The 19,015-nt window shown below is 44.4% G+C and overlaps 1 protein-coding gene and 1 long non-coding RNA gene across 4 annotated transcripts in view; one reads left to right on the plus strand and one right to left on the minus strand.

Annotated features, from left to right (window-relative positions):
- The window catches only part of SRGAP1 (SLIT-ROBO Rho GTPase activating protein 1), a 150,963-nt gene extending 142,103 nt beyond the window's left edge, over nucleotides 1-8,860 (plus strand). For both annotated transcript variants that reach the window (XM_080592081.1, XM_080592082.1), the window contains exons 19-22: nucleotides 2,610-2,790; nucleotides 3,398-3,532; nucleotides 3,659-4,004; nucleotides 5,827-8,860. In XM_080592081.1, the coding sequence (XP_080448207.1) occupies nucleotides 2,610-2,790; nucleotides 3,398-3,532; nucleotides 3,659-4,004; nucleotides 5,827-6,204 (1,040 nt within the window). In that variant the 3' untranslated portion in view covers nucleotides 6,205-8,860. The remainder of the gene's footprint in view (nucleotides 1-2,609; nucleotides 2,791-3,397; nucleotides 3,533-3,658; nucleotides 4,005-5,826) is intronic.
- Nucleotides 8,861-9,852: 992 nt separating this feature from the next.
- Nucleotides 9,853-18,549, minus strand: LOC308188562. 2 transcript variants are annotated; one of them, XR_013945589.1, is made up of 4 exons: nucleotides 14,631-18,549; nucleotides 13,421-13,546; nucleotides 12,910-12,982; nucleotides 9,853-11,870 (listed from the first exon to the last, which is right to left on the minus strand). It is a non-coding gene; the product is annotated as an uncharacterized lncRNA (long non-coding RNA). The 2 variants fall into 2 exon arrangements; XR_013945588.1 differs by lacking the exon at nucleotides 12,910-12,982.
- Nucleotides 18,550-19,015: the final 466 nt, after the last annotated feature.

Raw genomic sequence — 19,015 nt, forward strand, 5'->3', positions numbered from 1 at the left:
GGACACTGTATGGCCTGTTTAAATTAGCAGAGTAACAGGAGATGCCGTAAGGAGCCAGCTTAGCTCAGTCAGCCCGGTATTCACGGCCATCATCAGTTAACTTCAGAGAATGCCAAAAGAAAATAGGTCTAGGCAATTTGGGGTTTTCTTGCTGGAAAGTGGGATTTCTTGTTGTTGTTGATTTTTTTGTGTTTTGTTTTTTTTTTTGCGGTGTTTGGTTGGTGGTGGTGTGGGGTTTTTTTTGCATTTTATCGTATTAGCCTTTAGTGAGTGCCTGGCACTCTGAAAGCTGGGAGCTTATGCTTCTGAATTTGTGACCCGCTCTTCCATAGCCCACAACATACCTGCCATCTGAAAACAGCGTGCTCATCCAAATGTCTTGTCCTTTTTAATTTTACCTGATCTCAGTGATACCTTCCTATAAAGAATTCCACAAGCAGCATGCACGATACGTATAGAAACAGCATTTCCTTTTATCAATATTAGATTATTGCGATTCAATTTAATATTTCTCTCTTAAAACGTGATGCAAGATAAACAGGCACACTTAGTTTACTTTATCTTCCCATGGCAATAATGTCTTTCCATACCTGTAATTGCTTTGTCACATCTGTACTGTTAGATACAGAATAGCTAGAAATGAAAACAAGATCGTATGTTAGAATAAATCACAAATATATACAGCAGCATTAAAGTTTTCCAAGTTTTCCAGAATGTCTCCATCTGTGTCATTTTTACGCTGCCTTTGCTTAAAAACATTTAAAAATAAAATAAACTATCACCACCACCCCACCCCAGGGAATATCTGTTACTGAGCCATCCAGCAGTGGTGCATTGTGAAGAATTAATGCTGTTATTACTAGAATAGTTGCATTTATGTAATTAAAGTCATTTCTTCCAGTGTGCTTTATATTTGCATGTGTGACAGTGAATTCTCCATACCCCTGCGTGCCACCTCTGGAAAGTTTCTGTTTTTACAGCTCCTGGCTAACCTAAACCCCCTGCAGCTCATCACTAACAGGAGCTCTTAACACGGCTGCGTAAGCAGCAAACCACAAGACAGCCTTCTGCAGGTTGGGCAAGTTATTAAAAATAGCTGCAAACTATAGCCTCAATAAAGGTATTGTCATTATATTTGCATACTACAGGATGAAGTTAATTTTAAAAAGACATTCCCGCACGAAATGTTGTCATAAAGGGACAGTGGCTTTTATTACACGCCTGGCTCTTCGGGGAATTACAGCCTCGGCGATTGTAATTTGCACCAGACAGAAAGTTGCTATGCTGGTCATTAGCCCAGATGTTAATTTCCACTTAAATATTGCTCTGGTTACATAAAGAAATTTGTCATTTCAGGGGCTCTACTTTGAGTTATTCAAACCAACAGTGTATGCAATTTTTAGGACAGTATTTTGCAGGTTTTTCTTTGTATTTTGAGACTGTGATAACAAATCATAATCTGTTTGGGCTAAAGTGGTTTTGGTGTTGTGTGTAAAAAACTAGACGTTAATACTACAGCCGTTTTACTGGTGTCTGGGGACAGCTCTGAGCATGCCTGCACTTCACTGGCATCAGGAGGTTTCTGAACCAAGGACAGGCTACAGGATAGGGCCCATTACCACTATCGGGATGAATTTGCTTAAATACCGAAGGAAGACAATGTTATGTCTTTGTTTGTTTGTTTGTTCATTTGTTTGTCTGAATATCCTTTAAAACCAGGCTTTAAGAAAAAGTGCTGCTTTATTACTTCTTGATGGAGAGGCTTTGCCACACCGCGTGGAGATTGGCCAGGACTGCTGTAATCCATATTTGACTTTAGGAAATACCAGAGTCCCTTGCAGACACCAGAGGGACTTGGGATGTTGGAGCAGGCAGAACTGCCCGGAGCAGCTTCCAGCCACGCCGGGACTGCCCCTGCATCCTTAGGCAGTCTGGAGCTGTTCACCTTACTCAACAGGGTGTCAAAAGCAGCTAATGCAGATTCAAATACTAGGTTTCAGTGTATTTTAAAACATGAGGTGTTCACTAGGTCTGCACACTTGTCATGTAAAAGACAGAAATCTCATCAGTTTAAGATTTTAAAGCCTTTAACACAGTGCAACACAGCAGCGCATCCTTACTCATGCAGAAGGAAATCCTGTCTTCCTTCCTTTGCTGCTGCAGATGTTAAAGGCACTCCCATTTACTTTTCTTTTATCGCACAGCTTCCTCAGACCTCCAGTTATTCATCTGAGGTCGTTTGTGTTATTTTCAGAGGTCTTCGTTACCTCGCCTGCATCCCACTCCCGGGCACAAGAGAGCCCTTCCAGCAGGAGGCAGAGGCCTCTCTCCCAGCAGCAGCTCTGGTAGCGTTTGGGTCTGCTGTTAGGTTTTCTGCAGCTTCCAAAGCAACCAAGATGTTTCACATTCAGGGCACAGGCTGTTTGTGTTTCTTTGCAAGGGACATATTATAACCACTGCTTGAAGTCGGCCTTAGCTCAGCTGATCTGCCAGTTCTGCTCAATAAGGGTGAGCACAGAGAAAATGCAATTGAGGGGTTTTATGAAGCCCAAATGTACAGATAAGCCTGTGTGGGATCTGATAACTGCTCTTTTTCCCTCCCTACCCAGAGTGCGAGCCCATAGAAGCTATAGCCAAGTTTGACTACGTCGGAAGATCTGCACGAGAACTCTCTTTCAAAAAAGGAGCTTCCCTTCTCCTGTACCATCGAGCCTCCGAAGACTGGTGGGAAGGAAGGCACAACGGCATCGACGGACTTGTCCCTCACCAGTACATAGTGGTGCAGGATATGTAAGCAGGGTCTAGCACGACAAGGTTCTCGGGGGGGTATAAAAGCATACTGAAGGAATTAACAAGTAATTTCCAAATGGGACAGTGCTTTGAGGGCTCAGACAGGTTAAATTTTTGCCTTCTAAGCAGAATGGCTTCGTCCTTGTTGTCCTGAATTGGTGTCTCTTAATCAAAAGTCACTAGTAGGTTAAACTGCTTTGTTTATGGACGTGTTCCCAGTACATTAAGAGATGGCTGCTGCTGCTGCACCTATTTTCACTGGACTGTCTCTTTGCAGCAACTGCTAACTTCAGAATAGCAAGGACTGGAGAAATGCAGCCCTGAAACTCTTGTTTTACAATATTAAACCGTATTAAACGTGTGCTTTGCCAAGGATGACAACATTCTTGTTTACATATAGGTTGCATGTAAACAGAAACTTAAAGAGCTCGATAAACAGAAGGACTATAAGTGATTTTTGGAGAGCTGGAGAGGCTGCAGTGCATTATAACATGCTTGCTTTTCTTAAGGAAATTCCCTAATGGGGATTAAAATCTGGGAGTGCCAAGATACTCGCTGTCACACCTAATTCACTGACCTCTTATCTCACCGTGTGTCTTCTGTTCAGGGATGATACTTTCTCCGATACACTGAGCCAAAAAGCTGACAGTGAGGCCAGCAGCGGACCCATAACTGAGGACAAGTCGTCATCAAAGGACATGAATTCTCCCACTGACCGTCACTCCGACGTGTATTTAGGAAGGTAAGCTTGCGGATGCCAGGTTTTCAGTAGTACTACCCACAGCTCAGGTAACACAGCAATTGCTTCTCCACGTGCTTGTGGTGGGTCACTACCACTTGTACTATGATCACTTCTTCATTCGTGCAGGCAAAGAAAGCGATCAGAACCTCCACCTCCTCTAAGACGCCCCGGCAGAAGCAGTGACGGTCACTGCCCCGTACACCCGCCGCACCCCCTCTCTAATTCCTCTGTGGAGCTGGGCTCCCCCAACCTGGCGACTCACTGCAGCCCCAGGGCCCTCCTTCAAAACCGCAACCTCAATGCAGACAGCCCTGAAAGGAGGCGTAGGCCTGGGCACGGCAGCCTCACTAACATCAGCAGGCACGACTCTCTGAAGAAGATTGATAGCCCTCCCATTAGACGATCTACGTCGTCTGGTCAGTACACAGGCTTCAACGACCATAAGCCACTGGACCCAGAGTCAATAGCTCAGGTTTGTGTCTTTTTTTCTTCTGCTCTCTCCGCTTTTCTGAGGGGCAAATCGCAGTGAACAGCATAGCACAGAGCACAGGCAGTAGTAGGAGTGTGTGTGTGCAGGAGGACATCCTACTTAGCTTTGTAAACAGAGTGCATGTGAAAGAAGATGCATTAAGGGATTCTGGATAGAGAAGCACAAGGGGAATAGACATTGCAGAAGCAATAAAAAGGAATTATTTCCTCTTATACCATAATGAAATTGTCTCTGCCACATGCACCGCTAGGATGATATATGATTACAACAGTTATGTAAATCTGTGTGCTCTGATGAAGGCAGGCCTAATCTAACGTGCATGTAATTAGTGTTCAATTATTTCTGAATATTACGGTATGCAGAAGAGTGCTTTGACTGGCTAGTAACAGCCTTTGACATTCAAAGCACAGATTTACATTCCAGAGTCTTGTGGGTATTTAGTTTTCATATAGTTCATATGTAGTTCATACAGTATGTTGATTTGATGCTTGTAGTTGTTCCTATGAACATAAAATGCAAGAATTTGCACCAGCATAAATCATGGGCAATACTGTCCCTGTGTGAGCACCAAAACAGTCTCATTCCTGGCAGCAAAGAGATGAGAAAGGACGGAATAGGGAGCACCGCGGTCATCAAATTGGTCTGTTGTACAAAGCTGGTACCAGTGAGCTCTTGAACAAATTGATGCCACTGTCTTCAAAACCCAGGTTTTGTCTAGGTGGTATAACGTGATTACTAGGGGCACCCTGAGGGTACAGTATGATTGCAAAAGTATTTTCCAATAACGCTGGCACTCATGTTTTAAAATTTAATGTACTGACAATGCTTGGTTTCAAACTCTGCTTCTGACGAGGGCCATAAGGGGCATGGTTGGGTCAGAAAGCTGAAACGTACTAGAGAGTTAGGAAATCTAAGTGTTGTTACTGTTTTGTTTTACTCTAAGTTGTTTATTTACTTTCTTGAACCACACACAGCGCTGTTTGGCTCAAGCTATTTTTTGTCATGCCTAAACTAGTGATAATTTGGCAGTGAAAGAATCTGAACTTTGTTTAACTTACATGAAAGTTACTGTGAACAAGCAGGGAACACCAGATCTGTCATCAGTCTCAGTCATATCTCAACTCCACTGAAAAGTAATAAACTAGTCTTGGTGCTTTCTTTTATCCTTTGTCCTGGAAATCCTGATAGAAAAAAACAGTTTCTTAGCAAAGCTCACTGAACAATGATATCTTAATTTTTTTTTCTGCTTAAAATTTAGCTCAGAAACAGGAGGAGAGAAGAGCTGATAGACACACAAGCCTGACTTCCTTACAAAACCTGGCTCATAATCCCTATGAGGCAGTACAGATCCTGAACACCCGAGGAAGTAGATGAGGGTTGCAATCAACTAAGAGATAACAAATGGACTAAAATCTTTACAGCTGTCATTACCCAAGAGATGACAGAAATCTTCACAGTTAAAAATGCTGCAAAACAAATATCCATTGTCCTAACAGTCACTGAATAAAATGGCTTCCAGGTTTTGGCTTAATTGATTTTTTAACTCTTTAGATGAATGTTGACTCTCTAGTGCCACATAAACAGGTTAAATCTTTGTAATGTTAAGTGAAAGTTGCAATCTTATTAATTGCAGTGTCTTTCAAATAAACATGGTGCAAGTTGGCTTTAACACTCTAATATTCGTTGAAGAGAGGATGGTTGGCAAATTAACTCGTGCATTTTCCACGCCCTCCCCTGCTCCTCCTGCTCTTTGCGTTCAGTAGCAATTGCAGTGACTTGCCGCTCTCTCTGTGCTCTGCCCCAGGACATCGAGGAGACGATGAACACGGCGCTGAACGAGCTCCGCGAGCTGGAGCGGCAGAGCTCTGCGAAGCACGCCCCGGACGTCGTGCTGGACACCTTGGAGCAGATGAAGAACAGCCCCACCCCTGCCACCTCCACGGAGTCGCTGAGCCCTCTCCATAGTGTAGTTTTACGGAGCTCTGAGCCCCAGATTCGCCGTAGCACTAGTTCTTCCAGTGACACCATGAGTACTTTCAAGCCCATGGTGGCCCCTAGAATGGGAGTGCAGCTGAAACCTCCTGCTCTTAGGCCAAAACCTATTGTTCTTCCAAAAACAAATCCTAGCATAGGGCCTTCCCCTCCTTCCCAGGGTCCAGCAGACAAATCTTGCACAATGTAGAAAGCTCAGCCACCCACAGTGCCCGGCTGGGGTATGCTAGGGAAAGGAATGGATTAACGATAGAAGTCAGGGCTCCATAACACCATTTGGTTCATGTTTATAACTGGAGAGGCTTTGTTTTTCAGTGTTTTTGAATGTATTGTCTGAAACTAGCTACATTAACATGGGCATTTGTATTTTGTATGGTTTCAATTAAAAGAAAAACTGGACAATTGTGCATCATTAAAAAAAGAAAAAACACAACGTAGACTTACTTGAAAACTTGATGCTGCACCATTTGTAATAAAATCAACACGGATCACAAACAGCTTGCCACGTTGTACCATATTTCACAGTCTTACTATAATTACGTAATACCAAATCCTGCACAAAACTAAGGGGTGGGGAGGGGGGTATCAGGGGAAGTGGAAACTCATTTCTAGGTCACCAAACCAAATCTCAAGCAGGTTAGTAAGAGCCGAAATCTAGCATGTGAGGATTAAGTGTCTGTGTGGAACGTCTAAGTCATCTCAGGCCACGTCTTATTTAAGACACACACACACACACAAAATAAAGCCCTCACAACTCTCACAATTGGCACGAAGTTTTAGCTTTCTTGTTGGCAGTCTCACCGGAGATGAGCGCTGAATAGATCTGGAGATCACGTTGCTCTCACCGATAAAAAAGCATCATTTCAGGTCACAGCTAAAGCACATCTCCAGGATAGTATCCAGAAACTCCTCTTGCCATCCGCTGTAATAGCTTTTTCCGCAAAGATAGACCCTCATTCCCTGACACCACGTTTTTCACAAAAGCTAAATTCATTTAAAGTTCGTAGTTCAGCGAGCCAGGCTCTGGGGAGTCTGTGAATCTGTTGGTCCATTAGGTAGGCTGATGGGCGATTAAAAGGATCAACTACACAGTAATTCAGCAAAGTTTCCCATTGACTTTACTGCTCAGTGTCCAATTAAAAGCGTGATTTGAGTTGTAATAGCCAGAGTTTCGAGCTGACCCAGCTCTGCAGGTTGCCTTGCGCAGCGCAAACACCGTGCACGTTCCCTGGGTTGTGCTGACTGCAGCAAGAAAGGGGCTCCGAAGACGGACGGCCTCCTGCCAGCTGGGCAGGGGTCACTCGCAGGACAGGCAGCTGATTTTCTACCACCTAGATTCAAGCTGACTCAAGTTTTCCATAACCTTTTTCCCCCCTCATTTTAATGACAGGAATAAATACCTTCCTTGTGTCTGTGTGTGAGTGAAGGCTGTCAGCCTCGCTTAGTGCTCGGCTGTTGGGCTGTGTTACACGTGAGCTAAACGTACATTGCAACAGTAAGGCATAACATTATTTCTGTGAATATATTTTCCAGCATCCAACCCATAAAACAAGTTTTGGTGAAGAAGATGGAAGAAAAATCCACTGTGGTTCAGCTAGAGGAGCACAACAGGCTTTGAGTAAGATCTGTCTTTCCACACGTTATTTAAGATCTCACCATTGCAAAGCTTTAGGTCGCCCCCCTCACTGTACGTAAACAATTCAGGTTCGGAGGGGAGGAGTAGTGACGACGTTTGACAGACATAATTACTGAGGTGCTAAGACTTACGAGCAACTTACACCTGCTGTGGTTTACTCTCTGTAGATAGGTAATTCAAAGCCCCAGGTGTGAAAAGCATCCCAGGAACTGCACCGGTGAGCCAACCTGTCAGGGCTCTTCCCACCCTTCCTGGCGTTTGCAAACCCATCAGCCCCCAGCTGCAGGCTGTAATCTACCTAGGTTAGCTGCAAAATCCTAATCCCCAGCGTGGGCTGTGCAGCTCGAGCAGTGCATCTCCAGCCCAGTCAGTGCTGGTCTGTAGGGCCTGCTCACTTCTTCGGGACCAGAAGATACATGCGAGTAGTTCCCCCCTCTCCTCAAATCAGTGGAACAAACTGGAATTTCAGCTGTCATTTGAGTGCAGTTTTAGTCTAGCGTTCCTAAAATAACCTACTTGGCATAATTGAGATGGGTACCTGTATCTTTAAATTGCATAGGGAATTTTGTATGTTTAAATAACTGTACTGGACTCCATAATGCTTATATTAGAAATTGTTTAGCAGAAAAAAAAATATTAGAAGCAGTGCATTTAGTGAATGCATCCACTTTAGTGCATTCACACAGTTAAATGTGTAGTTTGATGGTTATTATAGATACTTAAAAGTATAGTAGGTGGATATGTAACAGGAAAGACCGATACAACTACAGACGTACTAAAGGGTAACTCCTGCACACCTAATCAAATCAGTATTGTCCTTTACTGTCAAGTTTGATAAATCGCAGTACTGGTAGCTTCCTGCTTGTTGACTGTTACCTAATTGTGTCAATGTACATCTGTAGTATGTACATGTGAAAGTGCCTTTAAATTTTAGAGGAGCTTTAGCCTTGCTCTTGTACTGTTGCATTTCCATTGCATCCTTCCCTGTTTGTGTATGGCTGCATTCCCATTGCATTCCTTCCACCCTCGAAGAACAAACGAAAACATGGATACTTCATGGTTCTGGAAGAGAAATGTACTGTTAATCTGTTGTGACAATGCACTTTTATGTATAGTACTGTACATTTTGGCATGTACCATTACAAGCTTCAGTATACATTCAGGTTTGTTCCTCATAGTGTATCTTTATAATAAAGAAGATAGTTCTGTCTGTGCGTGTAGTTTCGATGGGTAAACCTCCATACTGCCGAGTGTGGATTTCCGATTTACCTTCACCTTCCACATACAGAGAAAATAACCAGCATCTCTCACCCCACCCAATCAGGTCCCAGCACCATCCTGGCCTGACGAAGTGCTTCTTCCCGCACAGGATGCTCCCGAACTTGCAGAGCACCAGCCCAAGCTCACCCAAGCCCCTCCATTTCCGAAGCCCACCTCTGCAAAGAGCCCCTGACCTTGCACAGTAGGGGGAAAAAGCTGTCGTGGGTGGCCATGCCCTGTCCCTATGCCTGCCTGCAGAGACCCCCCCCCACCTCCCATTGGGTTCACCCGGCACCCTGACACCACTTGCCCACTCCCCAGAGGGAAAACGAGGAGATGGAAAAGTATTTCCAAACCTTGCTTAAAAGAAATATTAATAATAATTTTTTTTTAAAAAAAAGGAGGACCACCACCTGCCCGGCGGGAAGGGAGGAGAAGCAGGGGACACACATCAGCCACCACTGCTTGGAGGAAAGCTTTCCCTCCTGGTGCTGCTGGAAAACCCGCAGGAACACGAGTCCTTGTTGGTGGGCTCGTCTGCCAGCCCGTGGTGCCAGCCTTTGTACTCCCGTGTCCAGTGACCTACTTTAGGTATTTCGCCTTGTCCTCTGCCGCACAAAAGCCGGCTGAGAGCTGCAGGAGGGGGAGGCACAGGTCAGGCCTCATTCAAGGTCCTGCGTAGCCCAGAGGACGCGTAACCTAATTTTCACAGTCAGCCCTTAGTCTGCTGGGGAGAGAGGCTTCTCTGGCAGCTTTCAATCTGTTTTAAAATAAATGGGAAATCACAAGAAGGGCAGCAGCCTCCTGTTGTTTATCTTGATAGTGGAGTTCTGTTGTTGTGCTGTTCCGGTTTTCTAGTTTGCTCCCGGGTTTTGCAGTGAAAGCAAGCCTTGCCGTCAGGGGACAGGGGGTTTGGCAGGGGGACAGGGAGCCGCTGGCCATAATAGCACTCAGCAAAGCAACAGGAGTGAGGGTTTGTTGCTCGGAGTAAAGTTTATTAACGGGACAGAAAATGAGCAGCAGTGCAAGCGGTGCACTGAGCTCACCAGGCCACCCCTGAAAAGGCCTGCTTCAGGCCACGTGCAGCACCAGGACTCAAAACTCCTGGTCAGCCAGCCCCAGGAAAACTCGGAATAACTCAAAAGCCTGGCACCCTTTCCCGGTTCTCCTTGTAGAGATGTGGAGTTTGTTCCTTCGTAGCCCTGCACAGGAGGAGCCTCAGCTGGGCTGGTGAAGTCCCCACTGCTCAGAGGGACAACCCTTCGCTTTGTCCAGATGGCGTGGATCCGCAGGGAGCAGCTGAGACCGGACCAACCATGAACTAGCAACACGGCAGGAAAGCGCCATTCTTCTTGGTAGGAATATCACACCCTCCACAAAATTACAAAGAAACTTTAACTCTGCCTAGGTTAAGAGCACCAGGACACGAACGCAGGCGCCCAAGGGGCGGCTGGCAGGCGGTTTTCCACCCGAAGCCGCGGTGGGCCCGAGGCGGGCGCACCCCGCGTTGGGGCGAGCACCCGGCGGCCCAGCAGGACCAGCACGAGCTGCTTCTTGGCTTGGGGGCCGCGCCTGGCTGGTTTTCAGTTAACAAACCGTAGAAGTGAAATAACGGTGGGAAGTGCAAGGTGAAACAAACTGGGCTGTAAAGCATGAAGACAGAAAAACTGTGCTCCGCAAAGGAGGCTGCAGACTTGCAGGATTGGGATCAATATTGGCTGCACTCAAGATGGCAGCGTGGCTTCACCACAGCCCAGCGCTGCCTGTTCTTACTGCCATGGAGCACACTGATTCCCCGCTCAGTGCCTGCCATGTGCATTTTCTGTAGCATGTGCTGAAAGCTATAAGCACCGGCCCAACAACGCAAAAAGGTGATTTACATTTATTTGAATGAATTACTTTCCAGGAGAGCCAAATCACCGAGACCAGCTCTGCTCTGCAAGGGAACAAAATAGGCACTGAAATAGTCGTTTTTCTAACAATGGCTTTTTGATTGCAATGAAACATTAACAAGGAGACTGTCATCAGAGTCATGTAGCGTACATTTAAAGTGTGCTAAAGGTGGAAAATATCTGAAATCCTTCACAGCCTTGACCAAGAAACGCTGAGTGCTGTGAGACAGTTGCAGTGGTCAGTGTAACACATCCGATAGGTTCTCACCTTTTTTTTCCTGACTACAATGTCTACGGAGGTACCCATTACGATCATACACCAATACCACAGTGAAGGACCAGCGAGGTGAACACAACGAGAGTTCCCACCAGTACTCTCACGTGTAAGCTGAACTTCACTGCAACATTTTTCTCAACTCTTTGGATGTTTTTTTCTTCAGCACTACTCCAAGAGCATGTCAAAAATAATTTCAGACCGATCATACAGACTATTTTTTTAAATTTTTTAAATTGTACATCAAAAGGCTAAATTTATGGTTAAGTCCCAGTTACCCTGAACAAAATCCGTTTATACACAAGATTACAATCAGGAATTGAAATGGCTAATCTGGGGCTGGCAATTCACAGAGTAAATTCCAAATTCCCCTCTATTCTCCTTCAAAAACAACAGTAACAACGACAAAACACATATATGCACACTCAGCAGCAAAGAGCTGGGTACACTCTGAAATTCCTGCTTCATTTTTTTACTTTTTACCCTGTTTCACTTTGGGGTGAGAAAATAGGGCGACGCGGTCAGTCCTGCGTGCCCTGCACCCCCTGCCAGGTGAGAGGAGCATGTCGGTGGGCAGCAGTGCGGGGTCGCCCCACACCCACAGGACCACCCCACCCTCGTGCCCAGCTTTCTCCAGCCAGACGTGGTCCCACCTGCAGCCCCGTGAGCGAGGGTGCTGCTGAAGCCACCACAGGGCTGCTCCTGGACCTGGAACTGCAGCCAGCGCACCGCTGGAAATCAGTACAGCACAGGAGCACGACTGGGGTTTTGCTTCTCTTCTGGCGTCCAGGTACCTGGAGGAGTCCAGAAGAAACCCAAGGTCAGGGACAAGGAGCAACACTGGGCATTGAAACCTCCCCCGCTCTGCTTGGTAAGGGTTTGGGAAAGCTGCGGGCCGTGATCCAGAAGCCAGGAGAAGCAAAAGCCTGCCAATGACAGGGCTTTATTTTCTTACCCCTAATGTAGATCAACAAAACGAGGAACTTTCAGAAAAGACCAAACAGAAGTTTAGGTGAAAAGCCCCGGTGCAACTTGAGTAACGGGCCTGAACAATTGTTTGCTTTGATTCCGCCCTTAAACCTTGGCCCTTCAAAATGCTCCGAACATCAAAAAAGAACTTACTTTTCCACAAACCAGAAGTTCAGGAATATATTTCTTACATACGGTAGGCCTAAATGCCTTTCGTATCTGTACAAATCCATGAAGTGCCTTCATGAAAATGTGTATGTTCAGGGAAGCCGCAGCCACTTTTTTGCAAGCTTTTTTGCAGAAGCCTAAGGGTTTTTTTTTCCTGTATTTTGTATTTGCATTGCAACATCAGGTCTTGGTGTTGACCTCTACAGAAGTAACTTGATTTTCTGTTTACAAGTCAGCAGTGTCGGTGTTTGCTATTTCACTATTTTTACCTTTTCTTTTTTTAGAGGTGTTCCAGCAGGTTCAAGTATTTAAATATAATTTTTGTGCATGTTTCGGTGCCGTCTCCATTATCAGACACGTCCATTGTTACGCTGAACTAAAGATATTCTCCCAGAAACCTAGCTAACCATGGAATAACTCTGCTAATCTGTTTTTCTCTCTTAGTTAAATTAAATTGATGCAGAGGCAAGTCCTACAGATAATTTCAATTTTCCCAACATTTCCATTATTTTTGTGAAGAAATAATAAAAAAAAAAAAAAAAAAGTGCCATCCCAGGCCCTACAGTGTTCCCAGCAGCTGCCCACTGTCCCCAGACGTTGGCCAAGAACCAAACCTGCCCGAGCAGCTGTGTGCTGGGGACAGCGCAGCTCAGGCCAGGGTGGCTGCACGCACCAAGACCTCCATCCAGTGCTCACATGGAGTTGTTCAAACTGGAGAGGAGGAGGCTCTGAAGAAACCTCACCGCAGCCTTCCAGTACATAGAGGGAGCTTATAAGAAAGATGGGGAGAGAGTTTTCACAAGGGCATGTAGCAACAGGGCAATGGTTTCAAACTGAAAGAGGGTAGATTTAGAATAGATATAAGGATGACATTTTTCACTATCAGCATGGTGACACGTATTTGAAAGTTACTCAAAGAAGCTGTGGAAGCCCCATCCCTGTAAGTGTTCAAGGCCAGGTTGGATGGGGCTTTGGGCAACTGCATCTAGTGGAAGGTGTCACTGGAAAGGGGTTGGAACTAAATGGTATTTAAGGTCCCTTCCAACCCAAGCCATTCTGTGTAGACTGAATCCCAACTGATATGGTCCGAGGTACAGCAGCATCCAAACGCTGTAGGAGTCAGACCACACCTTGCTAGCTCAGCAAAGGACTGGATTCAGTTCATAATAGCTGCTCATGGTTTGTGTGGGTTTTCTGTAGGGTTTACCTTGTAAAGAGAGCTGGATATTGCACATTTCATGGCAACGGTGCTGGCTTTTGGCCACCACAGGGTTTTGCATGTCCTGAGCAGGAGGGAAACCTCGTATCCAGCCCAAGCAGTGAGCAAGTTAACCTGTGTGGAAACGTAGGGCATCGGGTGTTGGCTTGTGCTCTAAAATACATCATTTGGCTTTGGATAAAGCAGAAACACTCCAAAAGGCCTGAAACAAACCAGCCAATAACCCCTGACTAGATTCTGCTAAATTTTGCCTGATTATTTCACAAGTGACACCCTCTGTTCCAGACTCAGACACCAAACCAATTGGTGCCATGGTCCTTCAGGAGACTCAAGAACTGCAATTGCATCCCTCATTCTATGTATTAGATATTAACTCTACATTGTATCTTTATGAATGTATTTTATATCTAAAATCTAAATTTGAGAAGGTTGGACTGTGAAGTTATAGCAAATAAGTTGAAGCAATCAAAAGGTCAACCACAAACTGAGAAAAAAAATATTTCTTGCACAACTGAACACCTCGTTAATACAAGACCTAAAACAAAGCATTAAGAAATGCAGAGAGAGAAAACAAAGCTGGCTTGTAAGAGACCTTTCACAGCAAATTCTACAAGCCAAAATATGTTTTCCATAATAAAAAAATGGACAAAAGACTCTCTGCCACCTCTCCCTGAATTAAAGTTTTGAACTTTGTCTTATTGCATTGTTTTGCTACAATTCTTTCATACTTTCATACACATGATACATGTATTTCATTGCAAAAATGTATTTAAAATACAGCTGCTTAAGCAGAACACTTTTTTCCTGCTCTTCCAAGAATGAAATATTCGGGGAATATTATGGATTTCATGAGGTGGCGTCTCCTGGTGGGACAGCATTGTACAGGAACATGGCTGGCCACTTCTAACAGAGAGGCTCTGGGGGGGTCTCATAGAATCACAGAGGTTGGAAAAGACCTTCAGGATCATCAAGTCTAACGGTCAACCTGACCTACAGAGTCTTGGTAGTAACCCATGTCCTTTAGCACCCCATAGATATGTCTGTTACATACCTCAAGGGATGGGGACTTCACCACTTCCCTGGGCAGCCTGTTCCAACACTTGACCACCCTCTCCATAAAGAAATTCTTCATAATGCTCAACCTAATCCTACCGTGGTGCAACTTGAGACCATTTCCTCGTGTCCTATTCCTTCTAACCTGAGAAAAGAGACTGACACCCTCCTTGCTGCAACCTCCTTGCAGGTAGCTGTAGACCGCAATTTTCACAACACTTACTGTTTCAATACCACTTTCTTTAAATGAATCTGTTAACATCAAGTTTCCTTTGGTGAGCTTGTAGAGCATTTTATAGAGTAATAACCCCTATATTTTAGCTGCCACTTGATTAAATTGCTGCTACATCATTTTTCACTTCTCCTATTTGCAGCACAATCAATTGCTTTCGAATCCCTGCAAGGATAAGAACAGCAGCTGTGTCAGGTCTCTGATATAGATGCACACAAACACACACAAACTGGTTTCACACCTCTACCCCAAACCTGGAGGACAGACTCTTCCCTGCTCCCAAGGCTTTGGGGAAGTTCCCTAACTTCTTTCCTTAATAACAGACCCATAAAGCTGGGATAACACTTCCTAAGTGTTTCATTTGCATTTATTTACACTTTTAAGAAGATTGAATGTGAAAATGTTGGAAGCTGAAATCCCCTTGGATGCAGAGCATGTCTCCCACCATCAGAACCACTCACCAGCAGCCCAGTTACCTTCACATGGGCGCAGAGTTCTCCTCCTTCCTGGACTTGCTGGCATTTGATGAAGCAGCATCCTGCGGTGTGCTCACAGCAGAGCATCAAGAGTACATCGTCTGATGCTTGACTTGAACTTGAAGTGACCGGAGTTCACAGAGGGAAAAAGATTGGGCCACAATGCCAATTCGCTTCGGTACTTCTTTGTAGCATACTGCAACGTCTCATTACTCTTCTTGCCACGTAAAGAGTCAGTGATGTAGATATCAGAGGAGTTTCACTGCTGTTTAATATTGACTCTACTAGTAACTGTAATAGTTTGTTGAACATCTTAGAAAAATCTCCAGGGTGAACATTCACTCATCAGAGCTTGCTCTTAAAATATTTGCAGCAATCTCCTAAAACTTCTTTCTAGCAAGAGAACAAGTTTCTGAACAAATATTGTTCCTGTAAATAAACACTTTCCCAAAAGATCAAGTTTTTTACTATATCTATTGGAGTTAGTCTGACATCCCTAAAAGCTCTCAGTGCTTGTAAATCACAAATTTAATCATTAGCAGGTTTCTGTGTTCTCTAATCCTGTGTGCAACCTCAGCAGCAAGAAGTGACTGCCACGACTTTGAGCAGTATCCTTCCTCTCAGTGAGCTTTCAAGTTTTTCGGCAGCTGAACACAGTTAAATCTACCTCTCTCGAGATATGGTGACAGATATTGTGTCAGATCATTCTGTCTCTGGAGAAGGGAGAGAGCACTCAGGAAGTCCGGGCATAAATCTCCTAATCTATACCAGCGTAACTCCAGAGATATTCATGATTTCAACAGCCAGTTTTCTTTTATCATCTGAAAGACGGATAAGGTAGGAGAGAACAATGTGTTATGAGATTTCTTGAAGTGACTTGCCAAAAATTGCTGACAACACACCTGAAGAACAATAGTGCAGATTACCAACCTTCACTCACTGGCATCACCTGATCTGGAACCCAGCTGAATTTACATCACAGTTTATGCCTGAATAAATCTAAATAAAGGTCCTGTAAAGTCTTTCACACTTCATTTGTTTGTGGTTACACTGTGGCCCCAACACAAGCAGACTGAGCAGGGAACAGCTGGGGCGGCTCTGAATGGCTTCCAGGGCTGATGCAACACCTGAAGAGCAAGACGGGCCCTGCACAGGTGTCCCACCTTGTGTTGGTGAGACAATCCAGGCAGGTTCTGTATTTAAGGCCAGCACTTGAAATTACACAAGTAAGTAAAAGCACAGAATATTTTGTATGAAAAGAAATGAACAATAAGATGATGAGATGACATGGCAGAAGAAGACACATCTGCAAGATCTTTATCGAGATGGAGCAACATTTTCCCAGTATTTTACACAGCTTCTTGTAAAACTCGTGGCTTTGAGAAGCCTGTGTTAAGAAGTCAACCAAGAAAGGCTGCATCATCTTTAGCTACAAGTGCGTGTAGCTCCGTACCTCCACTCTAGTAGGGACCTCTGGAGATAACCAGTAAGTCTGGAAAAACAGGGCCAGCACATGGTGGTATCTTGTTGCTTCCCCACAACTTTCAGCTGAGAGTTTACCTCACCCAGAGGCTGCATTTTTGTGCTTGAATTGGTACATGGGTACCGTATGGTCTCATGAGCTCCTGAAAACTTATTTTCTTAGGTCAATGAGTTTGACATCACTTATGGGAGAAATTATAAAGCTATGAACAAAGAAAATAAACAGAAAACTATTTGTATTTTCGAGGAACTATAACAAGCTCTCCAGTGTGTGTCACCAGCGAGAGCTTCTCACTTGAGCTGTGTGCTGAAGCACACAGTAATCAGGGGTTTATACAGCAAAAAGGACTTAAAAATGCAACTGTGATTACAAAGATTTAGGAGTGCCAGGCATAACAAGATTCCCACCCAACACTGCTCAGGTCCAAACACCAACCCCAACACATCCCTGAGCCAACACCTGTCTTAGGCTTCCTGGCAATGAACACCACTCTGCTGGCACACCCAAGACTTACCTGCTAAAAAGCACAGAGCAAAATAAAATATTGAAAACATTTATGAAGTATCAGCACTGATAAATTGTACACCTAAAATTCACGTTTTCCAATTCCCAGACTCCCTGGTGCCTGCAAATAACAGTTTCTGAAAGAAGCCTATACTCCTTGCCATGAAACACTATTTTCAGGCTTCATTTTGAGGTGTATGGCTTAGCAGAGAAACTTATGTGCAATGAACAGTTTAGGGATATTTGGAAGTAGACCATGAGCAGAATGTTTTGTTTTCTTAAAGACAGGCATCATCTTGAGTCAAGGTGAATATGAAAATTTTATCCTTACAAAACCAACTGGATATTCTCTGCACTCTAGGAATCTAGTTTCTTGCACAACTGAAAAAACACAGCTGATTGATAGGTACTCTCTCTGCTACTATATGGGTAAAATATGACTTTCATCAGCTCTCCTAGAGAAACGACCACTGCAAACAACATAATTTACATACAGCGTCCTTGTCCTGTTGATGACCTATATATATATTTATATATACAAAGCCACGAGGGGGAACTGGTGCAAAGCTTATGAGTAAGGAAAAAAGATTGCATATTCCTCTTAATGCCTGAAAAAGAAATCACAGGCAATTTAAATAAAACAGCAACAAACAGATGCATTTCCAAGACAGAACATATTTTATTCTGTACTAAAAGAGAATATCTGAAGCAAACTTCAGCTCAGCTCAAAATTATTTTTTCAAATGGGCACCTAACGTCCTATTAAATTGTATCATGTGCAGATACAGATGTGAAGAGCAGGCACAAGATTAAAGTGCCTGGAAACAGCCTCACTAGCAGAAGTATGTTTTATTAACGCACCTTACATAGTAGTGCACATAATTATGTTAGGTTTAGCAACTTATGGCTTACCAGAGGCATTCTTAGCTTTCTAAATGTGAAATAAAAATCTAGCATTGGGATGCGAAAAAATAAGTAGCCATATGGGAAGGATATTCACTGTCTGCAGTGCGTGCAAACATTTCTACCAAGGAAGAAGACGTGGGGTGAGCGGTCAAGGTCAGAGACCCCCAAAACTGTGTACATCACCCTTCTGGAGGAAGATGACAAAAAATTCCACTCCATCACCATGACAACTCGTGCTACATCATTGCCATAGTAACCAGATGAATATCATTAGTTTTTAACCACACGCATGGCGAGCAGGTGTCCAATGCGCCAACGAGGAGGAGCCACTACCGCAGCCACCATTGCCACCATGGCCACCACCACAGCAAGCGCTTGGCTCTGCCCCACAGCCAGTCATGCCCAACCCATCTCTGTGCTTTCACCTGACCTCTTTCTGCACTTCCCAGCCACTGTCCAAGCTCCCCACCACTTCCAGCTCTCAAAACCAAGTTCATCTTGTTGCTGGAGTGCTGGAGTGCTGGAGTGCTTTTTTTTTTTTTTTTTTTCCCCAGTGATTTATCAGGCTAAAATTAAATGCCACTAGAAAATTTTCATCTTCATGATGAGTCATTCAAAATCTGCTCTACTAAACCAGCGCACCATGGGGTAGCTTTACACTCTGCATTTGTGTCCCACACACACAGTTGCAATATCAGTTCAAAGGCACTGTCCTGTCCCCTGAAGAGCTGCGATTTCAACACAGTCATGTCGAAAGAATGTGTTTACTGCACAGCACCAAAACCCACATTATCATCTTTTAGTGCTGGTTCAGCCAGGGCTGCAGCCTCCCCGGCAGGGTTGTCATCGTGTGCGGTGATGTACAACAGCAGCAGGAGAAACACAAACTGACACTCTTCAGATGACATCAAAGCCCAATAATTTGCTGC

Source organism: Anser brachyrhynchus, assembly GCF_964034855.1.
Source record: "Anser brachyrhynchus genome assembly, chromosome: 1".
Taxonomy (NCBI): Eukaryota; Metazoa; Chordata; class Aves; order Anseriformes; family Anatidae; genus Anser; species Anser brachyrhynchus.